The 26,615-nt window shown below is 43.8% G+C and overlaps 2 protein-coding genes across 2 annotated transcripts in view; one reads left to right on the top strand and one right to left on the bottom strand.

The window, feature by feature from the left end:
* Positions 1–1,122: 1,122 nt before the first annotated feature.
* Positions 1,123–26,062, bottom strand: CRNKL1 (crooked neck pre-mRNA splicing factor 1). The gene is made up of 14 exons (XM_079783837.1): positions 25,888–26,062; positions 24,124–24,276; positions 22,575–22,666; positions 20,029–20,187; positions 17,752–17,918; positions 15,619–15,797; positions 14,186–14,356; positions 7,696–7,887; positions 6,714–6,773; positions 5,350–5,430; positions 4,342–4,581; positions 2,986–3,087; positions 2,648–2,896; positions 1,123–1,878 (listed from the first exon to the last, which is right to left on the bottom strand). Exons 1-14 carry the CDS (start codon positions 25,936–25,938, stop codon positions 1,711–1,713), a joined length of 2,064 nt encoding a protein of 687 aa, XP_079639963.1. The 5' UTR covers positions 25,939–26,062; the 3' UTR covers positions 1,123–1,710.
* Positions 26,003–26,615, top strand: part of CFAP61 (cilia and flagella associated protein 61) — a gene marked incomplete at its 3' end in the record, with an annotated part of 235,177 nt that continues 234,564 nt past the window's right edge. Inside the window, exon 1 of the mRNA XM_079783836.1 lies at positions 26,003–26,239. The remainder of the gene's footprint in view (positions 26,240–26,615) is intronic.

Here is a 26,615-nt window from a genome sequence, read left to right as displayed (position 1 = left end):
TCTGGTACTTCCCAGTAAGTGTTGACTTTGCATTGATCAGATTTTTTTTCTTATGCATACATGCAACATAAACATAATTTTAGCTAGACTCTATGATCATTCTTATTAGCATTTTGGCCTATTTTCATCTCACCCTTTGACACTGCGCACTTTGCCAAAGGATATTAAAATCACAAATACTCCTCACTGACTAGGCAGACCTCACTAAAGAGTCAGAACCTGACCCCCAACAGCTGCTACTGGTCCAATGACTGAACCAGTGAGGCTGAAAATGGTTGCCTTTTATCCTGACAGTCCTGTTTTATTCTACCCTTAAAAAAAATCACAAACTACCTTATTTTCAAGATACAATTTAGTAATATTAACTAGCTTTTATTCCTGTGGGTAACATATTTGCAAACAATAATAAATTTGCAGATAATAAATTTGCTAATTCTCCTTATAGGTGAAAAACAGTCTTAGAGAGACATAGTTCTAGTTCAATAATCTGGGCAGTCAACAGAGCAAGAAAAGATAGGCTTAAGAAATACAGGCCAACTTAAAGGAAACAATTTCAGATCAGTTAAGGCATTTATTTTTTGCTTGAGAATGTGAGCAATGTATCATCCAAATGCTATTATCCTCCTTGTGCTATTAAGTTTCATTTAGCTTAGTAGGACACAGAGATACTTACTGGTACTCTAGGTAGAAATGACTCCCTTGTCCAGCGAGTTTGGGGAACATGCCAGCATTGTTACTGGTAATTCATACATATGGTAGCATATCAAAGGCTCTGAGAAGCCTATAAAGAGACTTGGTTAATAAGGCTTAACCCTTAATTTAGGGTTTCCCAAACTTGAGTAAAGTGATATTACTTTTCATGGCACACCTATTACTATTTTTTAAACAAGCCATTACAGAGTTCAACCAGTCTGGGAAATAGGTTAGGGCATAACTGAAATTTGACTAATATGTTCTTGGTAAAAAAGATCTTGTTTAGAAATATAGTCACTGTAAATTATTTTCCAATTAATGTTTTGAAAAGTACTTAGTATAAATGGCCATGACAGTAAGGATTTTAGAAGTTAAATTAATCTAAGCACATTCAGTTCTATAAGGAATGAACATATTTAAGCAAGTGGCCAGGCATGAACATTTTATTGAGCGCTTACTATACATTAGGTATAGTCTGTATTTAATCTTCAAAATGAGTTGGCAAGTATTCGCCCATTTTATGAGTGAAGAAATGAAAATAAAGGTTGAGTTATATATCACTAAGTGGCACACCTGGCAATAGAATTAAGTTAGTGTGACAGAAGACATGAAAAAGTTAAAGATTTCAGATGAATGCATAAAATATCTTTATGAAAAAGACAGGCATGAGAAAACTTAGAATGTAACTTGGAAACTTCTAGAAAAAGATTCTTTCAAAAGCCTGCATTTCCATCTAAAATCGATGCTAAATGTTACCTCAATTAGATTTCCTAATGCATTATGTGGATAAAAAACGTTTGGATTCCATCAAAGAAATCCAGCAGTTAAAAAAAAAATTCCTTTACTCACAACCTCCACCCACCTAACTAGCCCAAGAGCATTTTTAAAAGAATTAAAAAAATAGCTGCCAAAGATTTCAATCAGTTCATTACTGGTGAAATATATAAAAACTTACAGGAGTCACAGAGTTCCAAACTATTAATTTATAAAAATAATAAAACATCAGTATGAACAAGATCAGGATTCACTCTCATCAATGTCCTTATCTGGGTCTTGCTCGGCAGCCTCCTTCTCCTGTTGCTGTTTCTTCCAAAGTTTGGCCATGGCCAGGAGCTTGAGGTTCGGTTGATTGGCAGCATCTTCCGGAAAGATGTAATCATAGTATTCTTCCCAGCCTGCATCAGACTATAGGAAGGAAGTAAACAAAGGATAAGCAAACATGGCTGAAATACATTTCAGTTACTTAAAGTGGAAAATATTAACTGGGAAAACCAGAATTCAAAATCAACTTATCTTCATTTTACACAACAACATCCAAGTCTGCTACAGAAAGAACAAGGGCCAGGCCTTGAAGACTGGGAGTAAAGGAGTAGCTGTTGGATTGGTGGTGTTGCAAGTGTAACTTGGAGCTAAAAACCTGGTGGAAAATATTCTAAAAATCTAAGCACAGCTCCTCTATAATCAACCAAGGAGATAGTATCTCTAACTCCATCTTGCAGTCTAAGATTTAAAAAATGTAAAGATTTACTATTAGTGTTTACCTCGTAGTGAAAGCCCTATATCTGCATAATGATTCCAAATCCCTGCCCTAACATCCCCACCTCCAGTGGGTCACTGATTTCACTTCCTAAAGATCACTCTAGTTCCAGCTTCCACCTCCACTTGCTTTGCTTCCCACAGCCTCCCGATAGGAGCTCCTGCAATCTAAGCCCCATGAGTCTCCTGCAGAAGGTGCCAATGACCGGGTCATGCCATTTTGTGCATAAGAGCCTTCCTATAGCCTTCTCTGGATTAGTCCTATCTAAAAGTTGATAGCCCGACTGCAACTGTCACCTACCCAGGCCTGCTCCCATTCTCAGATGTACATATGCCATGTAAAAGTATAGATTTCTAAGTCAGAATGCATTTCTGCTCATTTAACATGAGATGACCAGCTCCAGGGCTCAGTTCTTACCCCATCATCAGCCTGGACCTTTCTTCTCTTTTTGACTTTCTCTGGCATGAGTTTGTCTACTCTTTCTTTATCTGACGTAGTTCCAAATTCATCTTCAAAGCTTCTCCAAGATTCCAGCAACATAAGTCTCTCTTCCTTTTCCTCACAGTTTCGCATGGTTTTATTAGCCTCTTCATAAATTTGTCTGCATTTACCCAAACTTCCTTCTTTCCCTGAAGACAACTCAAACTGTGCAAAACTGATCCATACCTTAAAAACAATTATTATAGAACCAAATTAACCACGTCACCTAGAATACATAATGCAAAACCACAGATAACCTATAAAGCACAGAATACCTTGACGTGTTGTGTCCGTTGAAGCAATCGTCGGTAAAGATTGCGTGTTCTTTCAGTTTCTTCCTGCTCAATTTCAAAATCAATGTATGATTTCCAGAGCACCTGAGGAAGGTAACTTAAAAGGTGAGTCTTGACATTTAAAAGCAATATGCCCCTATCCAAAGCACAACTTAATTACCTTTCCAACCCAGGACATTCAGGAACCTAGGACTTTTATGAACAATCATAGAACAGAAGGCATATGGATAAATAATACTAGCATTTACAAGCTGCCACAAACTTGGCTAGAATTCTACATTATGAGAAAAAAAGACTTGGATTATCTTAGAATTTTTCAAATGCTGGACTTATCAAGAGGAGCTGAGAAACTTGCCAAGTCTCCCAGGCAGTCATAATCGAGTCACATACAACTGAACTTGCAGGGAGAAAACAGGCCTAGATTAGCCAGTGTATACTGTTTTTACCTCCACTGTAAGTTCTTGAAATGTTTGACTTCAACTCAACAAGCATGCAGTGAACAGCTGCCCACCTGCTAGTATGTACAGCCTGTCGAGAGCTCAAGGCTAAACAAGATGTGGCCTGGACTCCTAGGAGCTGGCAGTATGTGGAGGAGCTGAGGCCAATAGACAGAACTAGTAATACAAAAAGCCCTGCCCCAAGGCAGTGGTGGGGCCCAGTGAACTATTAAATGGAAGATAATAGTAGTGCAAGATTAATAAAAAGGCTGGAAGAGTTCGGTGGTTCCTATTAGATTCAAATTTGTCCTAGCTGTGGTTTGGCGCCACCTTGTGGCTCTAGCTTAAATATTGAAGGGATGATTTCAGATGCTGCTGAAGGCAGGACTTCCAGGTACAGTAGCAGTAATTCCAGGAGCATCCTGGTTTACTTAGACCCTCTTCTGCTAGCCCAATCCAGACAAAACTGTGCCAGGAGAATCCAAAGATGTTCAGTCCCAACTTCCATCTCCCTTGATCTCCAGATGGGATTATCTCTGCCTGTCTTGACTTTCCCATCCCCTTTAGCTTCCTGCTTGAAAATGGGAGGAAGAGAGCCAGTCACCCACCCATTACATCCCAATTCAGTTTGGTGTCATAATGAGGCATTGCTGTGCTCTGGTATCCACCTAGAGCAGTGGTCGACAACCTTTCGGACCTCACGGACCACCGGTTGGCGACCGCTGACTTAGAGGGCTGCTCCACCGGCCTTTCTATCTCCAAAACAGAAACGTCCTCATCTGAGTGGAAAAGACTGAAAATTAGATCTTCTTTATGCTCTAAAATGCATATTTAGATGGTCATCTAAAGTAATACTACAGAGCTGTCTAAAGCAAATTGATATTCAACTTGAGATCCTCACCTCTGGCATGTCTAAGCGTGGCTGGCTGATGGCTAACTCGTAGATTGCACGGGCTCTCTCAATATCACCAAGAATTGTTTCTAATTCTGCAAATTTAATCCAAGAGGTACAATTTTCAGGTCCAAATTCCAGGAACTTTTCATAAAGCTTCCGGCATCTGTCAAATTCTCGAAGCTGTAGCTCCAATTCTATGTAACCTTTAAATAACTTGTTCTTTGGACATTTGCCTATGGAAGTTCCCTAGAAAAGAAAACGACCAACTGCTGTAATACCTTGGTGGGTTTGACTTGTGCACAGACACTGTCGAACAGAAACTGTTCTCTGCTGAGCAGGAACCATGAAGAGTCAACATGGCAAGCCACCCTTTCCTTCTGTGACATCACGATGACCATGATGGTTCTGACAACAGGCCAAAGTAACCCTCTAATTCTCTCAGCTGTCAAGAGAGCCTGTGCCCTCGGGTGCCTGTTCAGCAGGAGAGTGTTCCAGAATTATATGGACCCTATTTTGGCGCTTACTTAGTTCCTCAGGATTTCCTAGGAAATATGGATGTCAGATGTATAAAATCTCCCAGAAGTAAAAAGGTAATCAAAGAATGAACTCTACTTTGCTGTCCACAGCCAGGGTGAGATTAGCTTATCAGAGGACAACTGCATTGAAATAGAATATTTGATCCTATTAAGAAATTTCAGAGCAACTGTTAAGAGGTGCATTTAATACATCAAAAATTTTTCACAGGATCAGACTAAAGATCAGATCTGACCTAAAAGCAGATCTTTCCAGTGTGAGGAAAGATCTGGTAACTGTTAGGTATAAACTTTCCAATGTTGAAATAAAATAATTTAAGCATTCTCACCCAATCTTCCTTCACAGGGCATGTGTGCTCTAACACGTCTCAGTGTTTAAAGGCATATTTCTATTGCTAACAGGAACTGTACAACTTATAAGCACTAAGACTTTAATTTCCTTTTCATAGAACTTGTTGATGCGTCTTGATTCTTTACTTACCAAAGCTCTTCGGGCAAATGGTAAATTTTTCTGTCTTATTTCAAATTGTGCATATAGTAGCCACATTTTGGCAAATGTGAACTAGAAAACAAAAGCACAACAACATCTAACTTGAGACTCATTTAAATTAAATTGAACTAAGTTAAGCTTAAATTAACAAAATGCCATAGGCAATTAGATTTCCCTAAAACTTCAGAGCTAGGACAGATGTATTTTCTTTCTTTATAAGAAAAAATGACAATATTTTTTCATGAATAAAAAACAACAAAAACATCCAGTAATCTAGATACTGTATAGTATCACATGGCCCTGCAGCCCCTAATTAGAATCTGTTTCGTTTTGTGGGTATGCCACCTCTATTCCAGGAGGTAACTCGGTCAACATCTCTATTTGTTTCTTGTGCTGAGAAATATGGCAGAGATAACGTCTCAACCACTTCCAGAATACACCTGTGCTCATCCTTGCCTGCATACATCCACTCAGTTACCTACAAACACCTGCTCCCTGTGTCCGGCACATGCTGTGTACTCTCTGGATGTGCATCTTCCCCCTTCCACTCAGTTTATTCCAACTAGAGGCCTGGTGCACGAAATTCATGCATGGGGGCAGGGTCCCTCAGCCCGGCCTGCACCCTCTCCCAATCCGGGACCCCTTGGGGGATGTCCGACTGCCAATTTAGGTGGGATCGAGCCTAAACTGGCAGTCGGACATCCCTCTTGCAATCCGGGACCGCTGGCTCCTAACAGCTCCCTGCCTGCCTGCCTCATCACCCCTAACCACTCACCTGCCTGATCGCCCCTAACCCCTGCCTGCCTGCCCCTAACTGCTCGCCTGCCTGATTGCCCCTAATTGCCTCTGCCTGCCTGCCTGATCGCCCCTAACCCCTGCCTGCCTGCCCCTAACTGCTTGCCTGCCTGATTGCCCCTAACTGCCTCTGCCTGCCTGCCTGATCGCCCCTAACCCCTGCCTGCCTGCCCCTAACTGCTCGCCTGCCTGCCTGATTGCCCCTAACTGCTCGCCTGCCTGCCTGCCTGATTACCCCTGACCACCTCTGCCTTGGCCCCCGCCGTGGCACCTTCATTAGGAAGGACGTCTGGAATGACATCCGGAAGGTTGTTCGGCTGTCCGGTCTAATTAGCATATTACCATCTGAATTTCTACTGTATTAGTCATTTGTCACAGACTATCCTCTTAACTGAACTATAAGCTATTTTCAGAGGCAAAGAGCACATCTCATTCTTATTTATGTTTTTCATAGTGCCTACAAAAGAAAATAGTCAATCAATAAATATTTCATTGCACTATTTCATAAGTAACAGAAGCAGGGTTTTAACTTTGAAACAGAACACTAAGAGTAAATGTACCTTTTTATGAGGAATTAGTTCCAAAGAGGCTTGATACACCTGTCTTGTCCTTTCAGGATCCTGTATTAGGATAAGAAATTTTCACAAAATATTACTAATTTTATTAATACTAGTAAAAAATGAACACTCCCAACATGAAATATTTTTTCACAAGTTGCTATTTTCAAACCCTGATTATAATTTATGATTAAAAGTGTGAACTACCACCCAGCCGACATGGCTCATTGATTGAGCATCGACCTTTGAACCAGGAGGTCAAGGTTCAATTCCCGGTCAGAGCACATGACTGGGTTGCGGGCTAGGTCCCCAGTAGGGGGCGTGCAGGGGCAGCCGATCAATGGTTCTCTCTCATCATTGATCTTTCTTTCTTTCTCTCACTTCCTCTCTGAAATAAATAAAAATATACTTTTAAAAAAGTGGCCAACAAACTTTGGTTTAAGAATCAAACAACATAGCTGTCAAATTCTGAGAGAGTCTCTGTGGAAAGTCTTTTCGGCCTGATAGCAGACACAAAAATGCTTCACGGTCTCAGATCAACAGCATAAAATTAATCTTTGTCTCTTAACTTATACATGACCAACTTCTGAACATCCCTCTTGATCTTTATTAAAAGCAAGGATGTGCAATCTAGCCATGACCCCTATTTATGAGAAAGCCCAGAAAACTATGTATAATTAAACTAAGGGCTGGTTCATTGTTTCCTCTCAAGTTCCAAGTGATAATCACATTGTGCCTCAAGGTTTAAAAAACAAAACACAACAAAACAACAACAACAAAAAAAACACCTCCTGTGCCCACAACAGATATAGAATTAAAAATGTTAGAGGATATATAATTATATGACTGACATGAAGGCCTATTAGAATCTAAAACTAAATTCCTCTGCTTCGAGGATTGTAAATATCAGTTACTACCCACAACAGCAAGCTTTAAGCACAGTGGTGAGGAAATCACTAGTTGACATGTAATTCCACATTCTTACCTTTGCCTCCAGTTCTTCATAGAGTGCATAGTTGACCCAAAGATAGATGTAACGCTTCCAATGTCTCTTCTCCTGAATGGGTGGGACATTGGCAATAGCTCTTTCATAGACTTCTCGTACAGTTTCTGCTTCTGCATCACTTTCCACCAAGCGCAGGTAATCAAACCAGGCATCATAATTGTGTGGATTAGCCTAGAAAGACAGTAAGTTTAATAAATAAAACAAAACCAAAAGCCATATTTGCTGGACTATGTGAGCTAAAAGAGAGCACCAGACGGACTTTCTATATTTTAGCAACTTCTTCTCTAGATTTTACATGCTATGGAATTTAAAAATATATCATTACTGAGATTTTATAAATAGAAAAGAATATGAAATTCAGTAGTCCCCCCTTATCTGTGGGGGATATGTTTCAAGACCCTAGTGGATGCCCAATACCCTAGACAGTACTGAGCCATATAAATATCCTACCTAATAAAAGAGTAATATGCAAATTGACCCTAACTCCGCTAAACCCACAAGCCATGCCCACCAGCCACGCCCCCAAGCCAATATGCAAATATGCAAATAAACCCAACCAAGATGGCTACAGCCACAGAGAGCAGGAGGGAGGCTTGGGTTTCCCCAGTAACAGAGGAAGCCAAGCTTTCCGCCTCCACTCAAGGCTACAAAGTTTCAATTATAGAAGGTAAACAAATCCAAATAGAAATGGCGGCAGCTACAGAGCTGGAAAGAGCAGGAGGCAAGGGTTGTCCCCGGCAATGGAGGAAGCAAAGCTTCTGCAGCCCTGGCTGGCCTAGGCCTCCGCTCCAGGCTACAAAGTTTCAATTACAGAAGGTAAACAAATCCAAACAGTAATGGCGGCAGCCACAGCAAGCAGGAGGCTTGGCTCTGCTCCAGGCTACAAAGTTTCAATTGTAGAAGATACATAAATCCTAGATACCAGGGCCTCTGCTTGGGTCGCCAGGGGGCATGGCCAGCCTACAAACCACCACAGGCCCTTCACCCAGGCCGCCCCACACCCCAAGGGAACCCCCACCCTGATCCGGGACACCCTTCAGGGCAAACCAGCTGGCCCCACCCATGCACCAGGCCTCTATCCTATCTAATAAAAGAGTAATATGCAGATTGACCATCACTCCAACACACAAGATGGCTGTCCCATGTGGTGAAAGATCCTGCCCCCATGTGGACACAAGATGGCCTGCACAAGATGGCCAGCAGGGGAGGGCAGTTGGGAGGGACCAGGCCTGCAAGGGAGGGCAGGTGGAGGCAATCAAGCCCACAGGGGAGGGCAGTTAGGGGTGATCAGGCCAGCAGAGGAGGGAAGTTGGGGGTGACCGGGCCTGCAGGGAAGGGCAGTTGGGTGGGGACCCAGGTCTCTAGGGGAGAGCAGTTGGGGGGGGGACCAGGCCTGCAGGGGAGGGCAGTTAGGGGTGACCAGGCCTAAAGGGGAGGGCAGTTAGGGGCAAACATGCTGGCAGGGGAGCAGTTAGGCATCAATCAGGCTGGCAGGGGAGTGGTTAGGGGGTGATCAGGCTGGAAGGCAGAAGAGGTTAGGGGCAATCAGGAAGGCAGGCAGGCGAGCAGTTGGGAGCCAGCAGTCCTGGATTGTAAGAGGGATGTCCGACTGCCCGCTTAGGCAGGATCGGGCCTAAACGGGCAGTCGGACATCCCTTGAGGGATCCCAGATTGGAGAGGGTGCAGGCTGGCCTGAGGGACACCCCCCCCCCCCGTGCATGAATTTCGTGCACCGGGCCTCTAGTGTGTGTGTGTATGTATGTATGTATGTATATATATATACACACACACACACACACCCAGTGTGTGTGTATGTATGTATGTATGTATATACACACACACACACACACCCACACCACACCCACAGTGTGTGTGTGTGTGTGTGTGTATATATATATATGTGTGTGTGTGTGTGTGTGTGTGTATATATACACACACACACACACTCATACATACATACCCAAACCCACACCCACACCCACACAGTTTTTTCCTATACATACATATCTATGATAAAAGGTAAAATACTCTTGTACTTTCGGGCAATTAATTATTAAGTAAAATAAGGGCTACTTGAACACAAGCAGTGTGCTACTGTGATAGTTATGATAACCAAGTCGGCTACTAACTGACTAACAGGTGGGGAGTGCACAGTGTGGAGACTCTGAACAAAATGATCATTCATATTCCAGGCAGAACGAAGCGGGACGGCTTGAGATATCATCACACTTAGCAGAATAGGGCACAATTTAAAACATGTGAATTATTTATTTCTGGAATTTTCCCCTTAATATTTTTGGACCATGGTTGACTGTGGCTAATTAAAACAGTGAAAAGCAAAATTTCAGAGGGGTGGAGAAAACTACTGTATAGAGGACAGATTATTAGCCTGGTGTCCCACAGCAAGGCTACTTGCATAACCACCCCCAAGACAATTATTCAATAACTGGGGGGTGGGGGGGGTTTGTCCCTCAGCCCAGCCTGCACCCTCTCCAATCTGGGACCCCTTGAGGGATGTCCAACCACACATTTAGGCCCGTAGGCCAGTGGGATCGGGCCTAAACGGGTGGTTGGACATCCCTATCACAATCCAGGCCTGCTGGCTCCAAACCGCTCACCTGCCTCTGCATGATTGCCCCTAACTGCTTCTGCCTTCTAGCCTGATCACCCGCTACCCACTCCCCTGCCAGCCTGATTGACGCCTAACTGCTCCCTGACCGGCCCGATTGCCCCTAACTGCCCTCCCCTATTGGCCTGGTCACCCCCAACTGCCCTCCCCTGCCAGTCTGGTCGCCCCTAACTGTCCTCCCCTGCAGGCCTGGTCGCCCCCAACGGCCCTCCCCTGCTGGCCCATTCACTCTTAACTGCCCTCCCCTGCTGGCCTGGTCAGCCCTATCTGCCCCCACCCCCTGCAAGCCTGCCCCTCCATCCCCTAACTGTCCTCCCCTGCAGGCCTGGTCCCCCCCAACTGCCCTCCCCTGCAGGCCTGGGTCCCCCGCAACTGTCCTCCACTGCAAGCCTGGCCCACCCCCCCAGCTGCCATCCACTGCAGGCCTGGCCCACCCCCCCAACTGTCATCCACTGCAGGCCTGGTCCCCCAACAACAGCCCTCCCCTGCCAGCCTGGGTCCCCCCAACTGTCCTCCACTGCAGGCCTGGTACCCCCCAAATGCCCTCCCCTGCAGGCCTGGTCTCCCCCAATTGCCCTCCCCTGCTGGCCTGACCCCCCCAACTGCCCTCCCCTGCAGGCCTGGGTCCCCCCCAACTGCCCTCCACTGCAGGCATGGTCCCCCCCGCAACAGCCCTTCCCTACAGGCCTGGTCCCCCACAGCTTCCCTCCCCTGCTGGCCTGGTCCCCCCCAACAGCCCTCCCCTGCAGGCCTGGGTCCCCCCCAACTGCCCTCCCCTGCAGGCCTGGGTCCCCCCCAACTGCCCTCCACTGCAGGCATGGTCCCCCCCGCAACAGCCCTTCCCTACAGGCCTGGTCCCCCACAGCTTCCCTCCCCTGCTGGCCTGGTCCCCCCCAACAGCCCTCCCCTGCAGGCCTGGTCCCCCTCCCTCCTGAACTGCCCTCCCCTGCTGGCCTGGCCCTCCCCCCCAACTGCCCTCCACTGCAGGCCTGGCCCCCCCCAACTGCCCTCCCCTGCAGAACTGGTTCCCCCCAACTGCCCTCCACTGCAGGCATGGTCCCCCCCGCAACAGCCCTCCCCTACAGGCCTGGTCCCCCACAACTTCCCTCCCCTGCTGGCCTTGTCCCCCCCAACTGCCCTCCCCTGCAGGCCTGGTGCCCCTCCCTCCCAAACTGCCCTCCCCTGCTGGCCTGGCCCTACCCCCCAACTGCCCTCCACTGTAGGCCTGGTCCCCCCGCAACTTCCCTCCCCTGCAGGCCTGTTCCCCCCATCTGCCCTCTCCTGCAGGCGTGGTCCCCCCAACTGCCCTTTTCTGCTGGCCTGGTCCCGCCCCAGCTGCCCTCCCCTGCAGGCCTGGTCTCCCCCAACTGCCTTCCTCTGCTGGCCCGGTCACCCCTAACTGTCCTCCCTGCTGGCCGGATCTCCCACAACTGCCCTCCCCTGCAGGCCTGGTCCCCCCCAACTTCCCTCCCCTGCTGGCCTGGTCTCCCCCAACTGCCCTCCCCTGTAGGCCTGGGTACCCCCCCCAACTGCCCTCCCCTGCAGGCCTGGTCCCCCCCAAGTGCCCTCCCCTACTGGCCTGGGTCCCCCCCATCTGCCCTCCCTTGCTAGCCTGGTCTGCCCCAACTGCCCTCCTCTGCTGGCCTGGTCACCCCCAACTGCCCTCCTCTGCTGGCCTGGTCACCCTTAACTGCCCCCAACTGCCCTCCCCTGCTGGCCATTTTGTGTGCACATGGGGGCAGCCGTCTTTGACCACATGGGGGCAGCCATCTTGTGTCTTGGAGTAATATTTGCATATTACTCTTTTATCAGATAGGATTAGATGCCTATATTTGCAAATGTATTTGTTTATATATGTGACTATATGTCCTTACATCCAGATTTAAAATTACAATAGAATTAAACCATGCTCACAGTTGTGAAACCTGATTTATCAATTAATAGTAATTTATTTTTAACATATCTTGCTGACCTCATTTAACACCAGACTTACATCTTTGGTAGGTATCTTGAAATGCTACTGTCTTTAAATTCAAATCAAAATAGTACATTACAGGTAAAGAGATGAGAATAAAACCATATCTACAATTCATCTTACATTCCAACAGTTAAACTAAAAGGTAATGTATAAAAACTGGTGTTTTTGTGGTAGTTTTTTATCAATCCCTAACTCTTCTACTTTCTTTCAAAAATAAGCTCAAATGCCTGGCCAGTGTGACTCTGTGGTTGAGCGTCAACCTATGAATCAGGAGGTCATGATTTAATTTCCAGTCAGGGCACATGCCCAGGTTGTGGGCTTGATCCCCTGTGGGGGGAGTGCAGGAGGCAGCTCATCAATGATTCTCTCTCATCACTGATGTTTTTTTCTCTCTCTCCTTCTCCCTTACTCTCTGAAATCAATTACATATATATATCTCCTATCTAAAAAAAGAGTAATATGCAAATTAACCACCACTCTGCTACATCCATAAGCCATGCCCATAAGCCATGCCCACCAGCCAATCAGGAGCGAATATGCAAATAAACCCAACCAAGATGGCTACGGCCATAGAGAGCAGGAGGGAGGCTTGGGTTTCCCCAGTAACAGAGGCAGCCAAGCTTTCCACCTGCCCTTGCCGGCCTAGGCCTCCACTCAAGGCTACAAAGTTTCAATGATAGAAGATACACAAATCCAAACAGAAATGGCGGCAGCCACGAAGCTGGAAAGAGCGGGAGGCTAGGGTTGCCCCCAGCGATGGAGAAAGCCAAGCTTTCCGCAGACCCTGGCCTGCCCAGGCCTCCGCTCCAGGCTACAAAGTTTCAATTGTAGAAGATAAATAAACCCCAGATACCAGGGCCTCTGCTTGGGTCGCCGGGGGCATGGCTGGCCTGCAAACCACCACAGGCCCCTCGCCCAGGCCGCCCCACGCCCCAAGGTAACCCCCACCCTGATCCGGGACATCATTCAGAAACCAGCTGGCCCCTACCCATGCACCAGACCTCTATCCTATCTAATAAAAGAGTAATATGCAGATTGACCATCACTCCCACACACAAGATGGCTGCCCCCATGTGGACACAAGATGGCCAGTAGGGGAGGGCAGTTGGGAGGAATCAGGCCTGCAAGGGAGGGCAGATGGGGGTGACCAAGCCAGCAGAGGAGGGAAGTTAGGGGTGACCCAGGCCTGCAGGGAAGGGCAGTTGGGAGGAACCCAGGCCTGCACGGGAGAGCAGTTGGGGGGGACCAGGCCTGCAGGGGAGGGCAGTTAGGGGTGATCAGGCCTAAAGGGGAGGGCAGTTAGGGGCAAACAGGCTGGCAGGGGAGCAGTTAGGCATCACTCAGGCTGGCAGGGGAGTCGTTAGGGGGTGATCAGGCTGGAAGGCAGAAGTGGTTAGGGGCAATCAGGAAGGCAGGCAGCCGAGCAGTTGGGAGCCAGCAGTCCTGGATTGGAGAGGATGCACGCTGGGCTGAGGGACACCTCCCTCCCCCTCCCCGCCCCCGTGCACAAATTTCGTGCACCGGGCCTCTAGTTGTATATATATATATATATATATATATATATATATATATAAAGCTCAAATGGATTCCAGTTTTATTTTGCTCTATTTCTACAGCACACAATCAGCAATCAAAGTTACTTTCAACCTGTGAGTGGCAGAGCAAGTCCAGGTGTTTGCTTGCCTTTGTTTATCAGCCTCAATTACCTGATCTGCCTGAAATAGCCATCCATTTATTGCAGACACATCGTCAAAAGCGTAATGACTGGTAGCCCTAACTAGCTCTCATTCATTTTATTGTAGCTAGTATTGACTGGCACACCTTACTTACTTGCAGAATTAAGCATATACACCAGCACTCACCTTCACTTCTTCTTCATACTGGAATCTCCGTTTGCTCACAATGATGTCTTCAATACCCCGCCTATCACCAAACTTCTTCTCAAAGATGGTATAATTTTTAAAGAGTTCTTGGGCCTCTTGTTTTGAAATTCTATCCAGGGCATACTTGTAAATCACTCGTACCCTTTCAAACTAAAAGCAGACAGAATGATTTTATCTACCATTACATAACATTCTCATTCTATTCATGATTAGGAAAGTAGTTATGACATAAAACATTACTTGTAAATTAGATTTTAAGGCTTCAAAATGTCAAAAATGAGATTTTTCTTCTCCCTTTCAATGAGATATTTTAGTCAGGAAGGACTGACACTCTTCTTTGAGCTACACATTTAAAGCTGTCTTACCCAACATTGCCAGCTGGATGTCATCTGTGTATCTCAAACTAAAAGGTCTCAAACTGAGCTCCTGTTTCTCCCCACCAAACCCAAGTCTTCCCATTCTTGACTAAGCAATACCTATTGCCACACAGTTGCTCAAGCTAAAATTCCCTGGAGCCCTCTTTGATTCCTCTCCTTTCATTACCCACATTCAGTTTCAAGCCCTGCCATTTCTACCTCTTCAACACAGCCCTTCACTTCTCCCCTCCCCCCTGCCAACCCATCTCCGTTTCTTCCCTGGACCATTTCAAGTCTCCTCTACTTTTGCTACCCTCCCCCCAATATAATCTCCATAAATTAGCTGGAGGCACTCCTTACAATATAAATTATAATCTACCATGGTTTTCTCCTACTAAAACCCTTCAATACTTCTGGCTGCCCTTAGAATAGAATCTGAATTCCCTACTATAACCTGTGTAAGTCCCTGCATTCAGGAAGGGGCTGGGTGGAAGGAGTAAAGGGGGGAAAGAGGGGAATATCTGTTTTGCCATCAACAATAAGTAAATAAATAAATGGGTTATTTTCCATACATACTCTGGAAGAAAAGAACTGACTTGTGGGACAATCTGTTTTCACTTAAAATTATATTCTCTGTTCTGAGGGCTCTGGGCTTTTTGTTTCCCAGGTTTATTATTTGTAAAGCCTTCTAATCAGGATACCAAGTGACTCAATCTGTTTATAGGTAATATATAGATAATATTCTCACTCCAGACTTAAAGGCTTATATGTCAAGCACAGAACAATAAAATTAAGATAGTTATGATATAATCTATAATCACTCAGCTCCCAATATGCAGCTTAGTCACAAATGTACCGTATTTTCCAGTGTACAAGACGACTGGGCGTATAGAAGATTTTCCTGGGTTAAAAAGTCGTCTTATACGCCGGAAAATACGGTACATTTTGAAAACATTTTCTCCAATAAGTGCATAAAAAAATGGAAATGAACTTGATGTGACAAGAAGTAATGTTTTCTAAGCTGTTTTGCAATGTAACTGAGTGAAGTTTACTTACTTCTTTTTGATTTTCTTCAAATTTGGCAAAGGCAACATAAAGGCGTTCATCCATGTGTTCATCTCCAAAGAATTCCACAGCTCTCTCGTACACTTTTCGTGCATGGGCAAAATAACCATGTTTTTCTTCAAAGCGGGCATACTTGATCCAGTTCTTAACATCAGGGTGCACAAGTACAAGTACAGGGGAATTAAAGAAATACCAGCAAGACAACATGGCTTAAAAAACAAACAAAACCCAATACCCAAATCCACCACAAAACACACTACGACTACGGGGATGATAAAACATGTACGAAGGTGGAGAACCACTAGATGTGACCTCTGTGAGGGAGCTGTGTCTTCCTCCAGTGTTTAGTCAATATTTTAGTACTGGGACACATTTCTGGTAGTGGCACAACAGGAGTCTAGAGGCATAAAAGGTGAACCCTAGTTATTAGCACTGTGACCTGAACAAGTCATTTAACACGTCTAAGCCTCAGTTTTATCATTTGTAAACACAGTATTAAAATTAATACTGACCACACTGGATGACTGCTGTCTTTAAATGAGAAAATATATGTAAATCTTTTAGCTGTTTCTGGTCAAAAGAGCATGCTTAATACATGGCATCTATTATACTATATGCTCAATAGCATTAGTATTTGAGTTAATGATGAAGAAAAAACAAGTCACAAAAAGAAAACGGCTAACTAGAGCTAGAAGAGAAAGTTTTAAATTACTATTTTATTTCTTAATAGAATCTATATGCCTATTTTTTTAATCTACCTTCGTTTCCATTAGTAACACATTCAAATAAGGCAATGATGTTAAGAGCATTGGCTCTGAAGCTGCTACTGGGTTCAAATCCTACCTCCATCACTACCTGAGAGACCCTGATCAAGCTACTTAATCTCTCATGCCTCAGTTCCACATCTGTAGAATGAAGTAGTTCCTGTATCACAGGGTTGTCATGAGGATTAAATAACAATATTTGTAAAGTGCTTAGAGAGCAATGCCTGACACAAAGGAAATAATACTAAAAGCTTTTGTTAAACTAATAATATTAAAAACAGTAGAGGTAACTGAGAGCTTAAATTGCACAATAGTTGATTCTCATTATTTGTGTTATGTCCTATGAAGTCACTGTGAATGCTTAATTAGTGAATACCAAATCATTGCTGCTAGGGGAAACATGTATGTATGTATTTATATGCATCTCATAGAGAGTACAATCTTAAATCCTAAAAATGACTAATCCTTAGATTCTAGTTTTGGTATTTTATAACAGAAAAAACAAGGTTCAGAAGTATTAAGTGACTTGCCAGAAGCTGCCCATAAACCAGAGCCAGAAAAGGGACTCAAACATGTCCAACTGGCCCAAGAGGCAGAGCTTCTTACATTCCACTGCACGGCCTTATCCTGTCTCCAATCTCCATCTTCTGATCATCTCTGTATCAGAGCAGAGACAAGAAGGCAGACTGTTGCCTAAGGTGGGACCAAATGCCTTGGGTAACTCAAATTTTTCATCACTCTGTGCTTGCAAATGACTGAAAGTGCCACAAATATTGACTTTGGGGTTACAAATAAATTTTAGCAAGTAGGAGAAGTCACAAATATGGTAACAGTGCATAATGAGGATCAATTATTTCAGCTGCTAAGCGTGCTTTCACATGTTATCATCTAATCTTTACAACCAGCCCGTAGTACAAACCTTTATTCTCATTTTAAAAATGAGGATACCAAGTCTCAAAGGAATTAACTGACTCATTGCAATCATATCATTAGTAATTGGTAAACCTTTGGATGGACTCCAATAATGGTGCTAATGACCTTAAACTTCAACTCTAGAAAAATAGGACTAGCTATAGCAGCCAGGGCCTTAGTGTGTCATTTTCCAAAAGAAACCATTGCATTATTGTCAAAATATAAACAAATCCAAAGTCTCACTGGAAAAAACTCAATCAATTACCCAGACCACAGACATTTTTCCTGACCAACCTATGTCCCTAGAAAATACATATGTAGCTTATGAAGATGCAATTTGCAACCCTAACTTCTAGGCCAACATTAATGTGTCTGGACCATGATGACATTTCCATGGGAGTAGGACCAGGACAATAATGGCATCACTCAGACCTCATCCCAAGGATATATCTTTCATAAATGGTGCGGGCCCGATCCACTTCTTTGTATCGCAGCTCAAAGTTGATGTAGGAGTGCCAGGCTTGCTCCTCCGGCTGCCATTCCATCCAGCGTTCAAACACCTGCCGGGCTCCAGCCACATTTCCCAGCATCTCCTCCATGTACGTATATTTGTACCTTTAATAAAATCATCCGAAGTTATCTGTCATGGTCAAAATGACTTCGGTGGCTGAACGGATGAGAGAACAAGATCCATAGATATGCTGTCTATAAGAGACTCACTTCAGATCGAAAGATACACATAGACTGAAAGTAAAGGGATGGAAAACAATATTTCATAAAAATGGAAATGAAAAAAAGAAAAGCTGGGGTAGCAATACTTATACCAGACAAAATTGACTTTAAAACAAAGGCTATAATAAAAGAGAAAGTAGGACCCAGCAATTCCACCCCTGGTTATTTATCTGAAGAAACCCAAAACACTAACTCAAAAAGACATGCATCTATGTTTCTTGCTACATTATTTATAACTAGAGGCCCGTTGCAGGAAGATTCCTGCAAGAATAGGGCTTCCTCGGGCCTATTCCTGCAAGAATAGGGCTTCGCTCCCTTCTGCAGTGCTTGGCTTCCTTCTACGCTGTCTTCAGTCTTTGCTCGGTACCTGTGTATGCAAATTAACTGCCATCTTTGTTGGGTTAATTTGCATACTCGCTCTGATGGGCTGGTGGGCATAGTGGAGGGACAGTCAATTTGCATGTTTCTCTTTTATTAGTTTAGATATCCAAGATATGGAAGCAACCTAATTGTCTATCAACAGATGAATGGATAAAGTGGTGCATCTATACAATGTAATATGACTCAGCCATAAAAAAGAAAGAAATACTGCCATTTGTGAACTCAACACGGATGAACCTAGAGGGGATGGTGCTGAGTGAAATAAGTCAGACAAAGATAAATACTATATGATTTCAGTTAAATGCAGAATATAAAGAACAAAATAAATGAACAAGAAAAACAGAAACAGACTTAAAGATACAGAGAACATTTTGACAGTTGCCAGAGGAAAGAGAGTTTGGGGGGCTGGGTGAAAAAGGTGAAGGGATTAAGAAGTACAAATTGGCAGTTACAAAAATAGTCACGGGGATGTAAAGTACAGCATAGGGAATAGACAATAATATTCTAATAACTAGGCCGTGGTGCTAAATGGGGATTTATATTGCGGGATTTTGGGGGATGATCTTGTATTAAGTTATGTAATGTCTGGTCACTGGAATGTACACCTAAAACTAATATAATATTTTATGTCAACTGTAATTAAAAAGTAAAAAAATATTTTAAATAAATGACTTAGGGAAAAAATGTTCTTTGGCAATTTCTAGTTTTAACTTTAAATGTGAAGATGATTTAAGACTTTATCTCTCCTAAAGGATAAATTAAACATGTTTTTTTATTAAAATATAAGTCTGGCCCAGCTGGCGTTGCTCAGTGGTTGAGTGTCAACCTATGAACCAGGAGGTCACTGTGCAATTCCGGGTCAGGGCATATGCCCGGTTGCAGGCTTGATCCCCAGTGTGCATAGTGCAGGAGGCAGCCGATCAATGATTCTCTCTCATCATTGATGTTTCTATCTCCTTCCCTTTCTCTGAAATCGATAAAAATATATTTAAGAAGATATATATGTAAGTCTGAAAAGGATGAACCATTAGAAATATATTTTTCTTAAAAATTGCTTAGTTCAACAACAATTTTCTTATACATAAAAGACTGCAATCAAAATTTTAGTTTTGATTACACCCCTATTATATACTACTATAATTATAATAGACTAGAGGTCCGGTGCATTATTATATAGACTATATTATATATTACTATATTAGTATATAGTAATATTATATATTACTATAATTATAATAGACTAGAGGTCCGTGCACCGGTGGGGTCCCTCAGCCTGGCCTGTAGGGACTGGGTCAAAACTGGCAGTCCGATATGCCCCGAGGGGTCCTGCAGTTCGAGAGGGCACTCTGCAAAGTTGCTCTCGCTCAGCAGCTCCTGCGTTGAGTGTCTGCCCCATGGTGGTAGTGTGCGTCATACCTACCGGCCAGTCAGCCAATCACTTAGCCTTTTATATATATAGATAGATAATAAGACATTCAAAAACACTTATACATACTTAACATGTGTAAAATTAAACACATCTATATGATTCCAACTATGTAAATGAAATAAGTATGCAAATATGGAACTTTCCTAGTCTACAAAAAAACATTTCATTAGATAAGAAACTTACCAGAACTGGTTGACTCGAGGCAGAGTTGTTATGGCCCGGTCCCAGATATTTCGGGCATGGTTGACCTGGCGATTCTTCATTTCCATTTCCGCATATTTCAGCCAGAGTGTAATATTTCGATAGTCCACATCTAGAGCACGTTCGTATATGGATCGAGCCCTTAAGAAGCAAGATTTGGAGGGCATTAAAAGCAGTACATATAACACACATAGCAACTATTTCAAACCATTTGCAGTGCCCTGCTATTTTATCAGGTGTTCATCATGAGTCAGTTTCTAGGCATAAAAAGGTGAAAAGATATGATGCTATTCTCAGAAACCTTACAAAGACTTAAAGAAAGTCTTTGCATGTAATTACAATGCAATGCAATAAACATCATAGTCAAGATCTGCACAAAGAAGCAAAGGAAAAGAAATAAAAATGTCTGGTGTAAAAGGCTAAGCAGAATTACTCCAGAATTGAAAACAAATTTGGAACTTGAGGAAAGTCCTAGAGGCCAAGGTGGGTGGGGAGGGGTACTCATTCTAGGCAGAGAGAACAGCCAAGTGTAACAGTAAGGAGACATAAGCCCCAGCTCATGTTGGTTTGGCTCAGTGGATAGAGCGTTGGCCGGTGGATTGAAGGGTCCTGGGTTCGATTCTGGTCAAGGGCATGTACCTCAGTTGCAGGATCAATCCCAGGCTTTGGGCAGGGCTCATGTGGGAGGCAACCAATTGATGTGTTTCTCTCACATCGATGTTTCTCTCTCTCTGTCTCTCCCCCTCCCTTCTACTCTCTCTAAAAAAGAAAAATCAATGGAAAAATATCCTCGAATGAGGGATGAAAAAAAAAAAAAAAGACATGATATGTCCAGGTAATGGCAACTATGCAGGCACAAAGGGGCAGGGGGTATGCTGGGAGAGTGCAGAAAGTCTGAACAACAGGTCATGATTTTAATCTTATTGGCCACTGGTTATCAGTGAAATAATTTTTATTTTAAAAATTCCCACTATAGCCGAAACCGGTTTGGCTCAGTGGATAGAGCGTCAGCCTGCGGACTCAAGGGTCCCAGGTTCGATTCCGGTCAAGGGCATGTACCTTGGTTGCGGGCACATCCCCAGTAGGGGGTGTGCAAGAGGCAGCTGATCGATGTTTCTCTCTCATCGATGTTTCTAACTCTCTATCCCTCTCTCTTCCTCTCTGTAAAAAATCAATAAAATATATATTTTAAAAAAAATTCCCACTATATATTTGAATAAATAATGACAGAAAACTTCCCCTACCTGGTGAAAGAAATAGACTTACAAGTCCAGGATGCACAGAGAATCCCAAACAAGAGGAACACAAGGAGGACCACACCAAGACACATCATAATTAAAATGCCAAGAGCAAAAGACAAAGAGAGAATCTTAAAAGCAGCAAGAAAAAACCAGTTAGTTACCTACAAGGGAGCACCCATAGGACTGCCAGCTGATTTCTCAACAGAAACTATGCAGGCCAGACGGGAGTGGCAAGAAATATTCAAAGTGATGAATAGCAAGAACCTACAACCAAGATTACTCTACCCACCAAAGCTATCATTTAGAATGGAAGGTCAGATAAAGAACTTCACAGACAAGAAAAAGCTAAAGGAGTTCATCACCACCAAACCACTATTATATGAAATGTTGAAGGGTATTCTTTAAGAAGAGGAAGAAGAAAAAGAAAAAGATAAAAAATATGAACAAAATGGCAACAAATACAAACCTATCAACAATTGAATCTAAAAATCAAAATAAACGAATAAGAAATCTAAGAACAGAATAAACTGGTGAATAAAATAGAATCAGAGGCATGGAAATGGAACAGACTGACGATTCTCAGAGAGAAGGGGGGTGGGGGGGTGGGAAGAGATTAAACAAAGATCTTATGTGTATATATGCATTACCTATGGATACAGATAATAGGGTGTAGAAGGCCTAGAGTGGGGCAGGAACTGGATGGAGGGGGGCAATGGGGGGAAAAAAGAGGGACATCTGTAATAATCTCAACAATAAAGATTAAAAAAAAAAATCCCAATATAGAGAAAGCAGATGAAACTACACTTCTCTGGCTATAGGGTGTGTGCTGGTGGAGACCCACCTGTACAGCCTCCTACTCTGCTCCCCCCAACACTAGCCTACCACAGGGCCCCTGCAGCCCTCAAAGGAATCCCAGGATTCTATGAAAGAAACTAAGAAACTGAAAATTACTAACAAAGACACAATCTTCTACTTGTACTTTAACTTTCTCTATTTTTTTTTTTGTATCTGTTAACTTATGACATCTTTATATATAAAATTACAGCATTGATCAGACCATCAAATCTCAGAGGGAAGGCAAGGGAGGGTGGGGGTAAGGGGGGAAGATCAACAAAAGGACTTGTATGCATGCATATAAGCATAACCAATGGACACAGACACCAGAGGGGTGAGGGCATGAGCGGGGGGGTGGGGGCAAGGGGAGAATAAAGACACATATGTAATACCTTAATCAATAAAGAAAAAATAAAGAAAACAGAAAAAAAATTACATGCTCAACAATTTTACCTTTGAATCTCCTTTAGACTCTCTTCCCATTGTGCGTATTTTATCCAGTTACTAATCACAGTCCTGTTTTTTCTTATGTTATCTTCAAAAGTCTAGGAAGGCAAAATGGATCAAATTAAAGAGAAAATAACTAAAAATAACATTATCCTTTTTCTATTAATCCTATACTAAAAATGATACTTACTCATTTTATTCTTACATAAGAGAAATTGCATCCTGGAATCTCTGAGAAATAAGAAACCCACTACAGAAGGTTATAATCACAGGTGTCTTACATGCAAGCAAAAGGAAAGTTTTAGATATAAAGAATTATTGCAGAATTGTTGATATTTTCTCTTATTGCCTATAACAACTGATACTATAATATACTTGTTTCTAACAAGAAAATGTGTTTTGACTAGGTCTTTTTGGTAATGTCACAGAATTTCATACATAACTCAATGAGGATAACTAATAAGTAGGTAAAACAAAACTAGTGGTTTAAAATAATCCCACATTTTAGAGTAAGAAGGTCAGATCAGATCTCTAGTCTTCTCATGGCTCTTTCCCACATCTTAACTCAACACAGGTGCTGGTACGGCCAGAAGAAGCATATAACATAGCCTTGCTAAGTCCACCTCTCTTCTAGCTGTCAGTTGTTCCACTTGTTAAACTTCTATCAATCTTAGATTGAGCACCAAAAAGTATGTCTCTTGTGGACTTAATTTCTTTATACTCTAAAACAGACAATTCATGGTATACTTCATAAAGTTCAACAAATGCAGTTATGTGGTAACCAAAAGTTGTATTATTTATGTGGCTAGAAACACTAACCTCTTCTCATTTTATAGTCTTACTAGAGGCCCAGTGCACGGATTCATGCACATTGGAAGGAAATTTATTAGAAGGTGGCCGGCCGGGCAGGACTGGGCGAGACGGGCCAGACACGGCCCAGAGCCAACCTTCTGAGGTCCCTCCCCAGCCGGCTGCACCTGGGGCAGCGCTGGGGCTCGAAGGGCATCTGCAGAGTGAGCAGGGTCCCTCCAGCAGGTGGGGTACCTCGGCCTGGACTGTGGGGATCAGGCCAAAACTAGCTCTCCAACATACCCCGAGGGGTCCCGGAGTGCGAGAGGGCACTCTGCAAAGTTGCTGTCGCTCAGCAGCCCCTGTATTGAGTGCCTGCCCCTGATGGTCAGTGTGTGTCATACCTACTGGCCCGGTCAGTCTCTTAGCCTCTTATATCTATCTACATAAAAAATATATAGATAGATATAAAAGGCTAATATGCTAAGTGTCCCTTCAGGCGTTCAACTGGAGACTGGGAGTTCAATTACTCACTATGACATGTGTGACCACCAGAGGGTGGGGCAGAATGAAGGAAGGCCCTGACCGGCAGCCAGGAAAGGCCCCGATCGGCCCTGATTGCCGGCCAGGCCCTAGGGACCCTACCCGTGCACAAATTTTGTGCACCAGGTCTCTAGTATATAGATAAACAATGAGGAATTTTTCAAACTCTGACCTATAAATCCTTAACAATATTGACATACTGAAAGACATTGCACTGACTGACCTTCCTTTTCCTTAGTTTGTAATCATTTAACTCTTCTTCATCTGTGATCTTCTGTTGAGGTGGAGGTGGAAGAAGCTCAAGTTCTCTTTCTTTAGCTTCTCTTAAAAGCTGTTCCGCAGTGATCTGTACCTCAGCTGGGGCTTTGTTTTTCACCTTTTAAGACAAGACATTTCTATTTTTAGTAGATGCTCTGCACACATGGTTTAACAAACAAACATTTTTTTAGGATGTGAACTTTATATATCACAAGATGCCCTCTTTGTATGACATGTTCCCATTTCTCTGGGCAACCAAACAGCAAAAAAATATGTGTTCTAGCTTATGTGTGATAGCTATTAACAAGCCATAGATAAAAGTCTCAAGAGAAAAGATAGCAAAAGTAGCAAATTTTCCTTTTAGATTAGTAAAATAAAACACTCTGAGGATGCCTAGGTAAAACTCTCACCAGAGGTTTTGTTTATCAAGATGCAGACCATAGCTTATCTAGCATTACAATCTCTATTTAGGTAATTCTTCAAGGTAGGCCCCAGGTGGGTAGCCCAGTTTGATTTCTCATGGCATTTCAAGTCCAAGCCAATATTCAGTAAGTTGCCATCATTAGAATATAAGCTTCTTCAGGTCTTAGAGCTGTGCAGTCCAACATGATAGCCATGAGCCACATGAGGTGAGTCCAAATTGAGATGGGTTATAAGTGTAAAATATACAGTAGATTCTGGAGACTTCGCATGAAAAAAGAACAAACCACCTAATTAAATTTTTATACTGGTTACATGTTGAAATGACAGTATCATGGACACACTAAGTTGTTAAATAAAATATATAATTAAAATTAATGTCACCTGCTTTGACTTTTTAACGTCACTATGAGAAAACTTAAATTACATATGGGGCTCATGTTACTGCTACTGGACCAAAGTTTATGGAATGGAATTATAGGAAATACTAATTATTTAGTGCTGTACAATGATGATGATGATGATAATAGCTCATACCTAATGAGCATTAAGTACTAGATACTGTGCTGTATGCTTTATATACATTATCTCCGGAAGTCATCTACATGGACATGTAAAGAAAGGCTCAAGAGAGTCATCTGAGCTGAAGAACAGACCGGAGGGAGAGTATCTGTAAAGGCTTAGAACAAAGCCTGTTGCATAGTAAGTCATTGGTGAGTACCAGCCACCGAAGGAAATATTAGATATCAACTTATTGTTTAACTTAAATTATACCACTACACAATTGTTGTCATCTACTCTCATTCTTTCCACTCTCAGCTGGGCTAACTCCTTTTCAGCCTTCAAGTCTCGGCTTAAATGTCACGTCTCAGCACCGTTTACTTTGGAGACCTTCTCATACAACCCCCATTATTCCTTGGCACATTCTACTTGGCCTCCGTAGCATTTGGCACGGTTGCAATTTTACACGTGTGTCTCATTTGAGTACTGCTCGTGGCCAGCATTAGAGTGTAGCTCCGCAGTGCCTAGCGCCCTGCCTGGCTGTTACCGGTGCTGAACGCACCTTCTCCTCTCCTCCACCCGCAAAAACACCTGCCCAGAAGGAAGGCTACGCCGACGTGCGGGCTGTGCTTCGGCTGACAAGAGCTTGCACCCCACTACCGCCTATCTCTTTCCTTCTCTATCACCCGAGGCCCCGCACGGGGTGGGCCTGCAATCTCGGACAACCCTCTCTCGCCGCAGGTACCACGGAGCCCGGGGCAAGCCCCTCTCCAGGGCCCTCCCTACAAAGCCCCCCGTTATCGCCTACCTTGGCCACTTTGGGAATTCTCTGCTTCCCGGCCGCGGTGGAGGCCGCCATGGCTGCAGCAGAATTCGTTCGGTAAACCCGGAGTCCCAGATATCTGCCCGAAGGTTCGCCGACGCCGCAAACTTTCTAATAACAAGCGGGATCCCGGAACCGGAAGCGGAACTGGACTTGACCTTTAACCTCCAGCACGCTCCGGGACCCAGGGAGCGCCGTTTCTGTGGTAACCTGGCTGCGCGTCCTCCTTAGAGCCGGGTGTCGAGCGCGGCGTCCTAGAGCTGCGGGTGAGGTGGATAGAGCTGGCCTTCCAGCAGGGACGCGAGGACCGGGTCCAGGGCGTCAAGGACGCATCCAGGTCAGTGTCCAGGACTGGGTCACAGCGCGAGAACCGCTGGACCTGTCTAGCTTTGGCGCCCAGCAAGGCGGGTAGGAACCAACTCCAATCTGGATGCTCGATGGTGGGGGGAAGAGAGGCAGGCCGAAAAACTACTGTTCCCAGCATGCCAAGGGGCGGACCGCTGCGCTCCTGGGCAGCCCGGAGCTGCGTTGCATTATAGGTTTTGTAGTTTCTGAGACCAACTACCTTCCTTTCTGGACAGTAGTGCCCAAATAATTAACTCCAAGGTTATTAAAAGTTTATTAAAAATAACTGAAGGTATTTTAAAGCCAGATAATACAAATTAAAAATAAATCAGTAGACTGGCAAACCAGCCAGCCTTGTTGTCAGATAA

Source organism: Cnephaeus nilssonii (genome assembly GCF_951640355.1).
Source record: "Cnephaeus nilssonii genome assembly, chromosome: 11".
NCBI classification, from domain to species: Eukaryota; Metazoa; Chordata; class Mammalia; order Chiroptera; family Vespertilionidae; genus Cnephaeus; species Cnephaeus nilssonii.
Note: the sequence above shows the minus strand (reverse complement) of the source record. Positions and strands in the feature narration are given on the sequence as shown.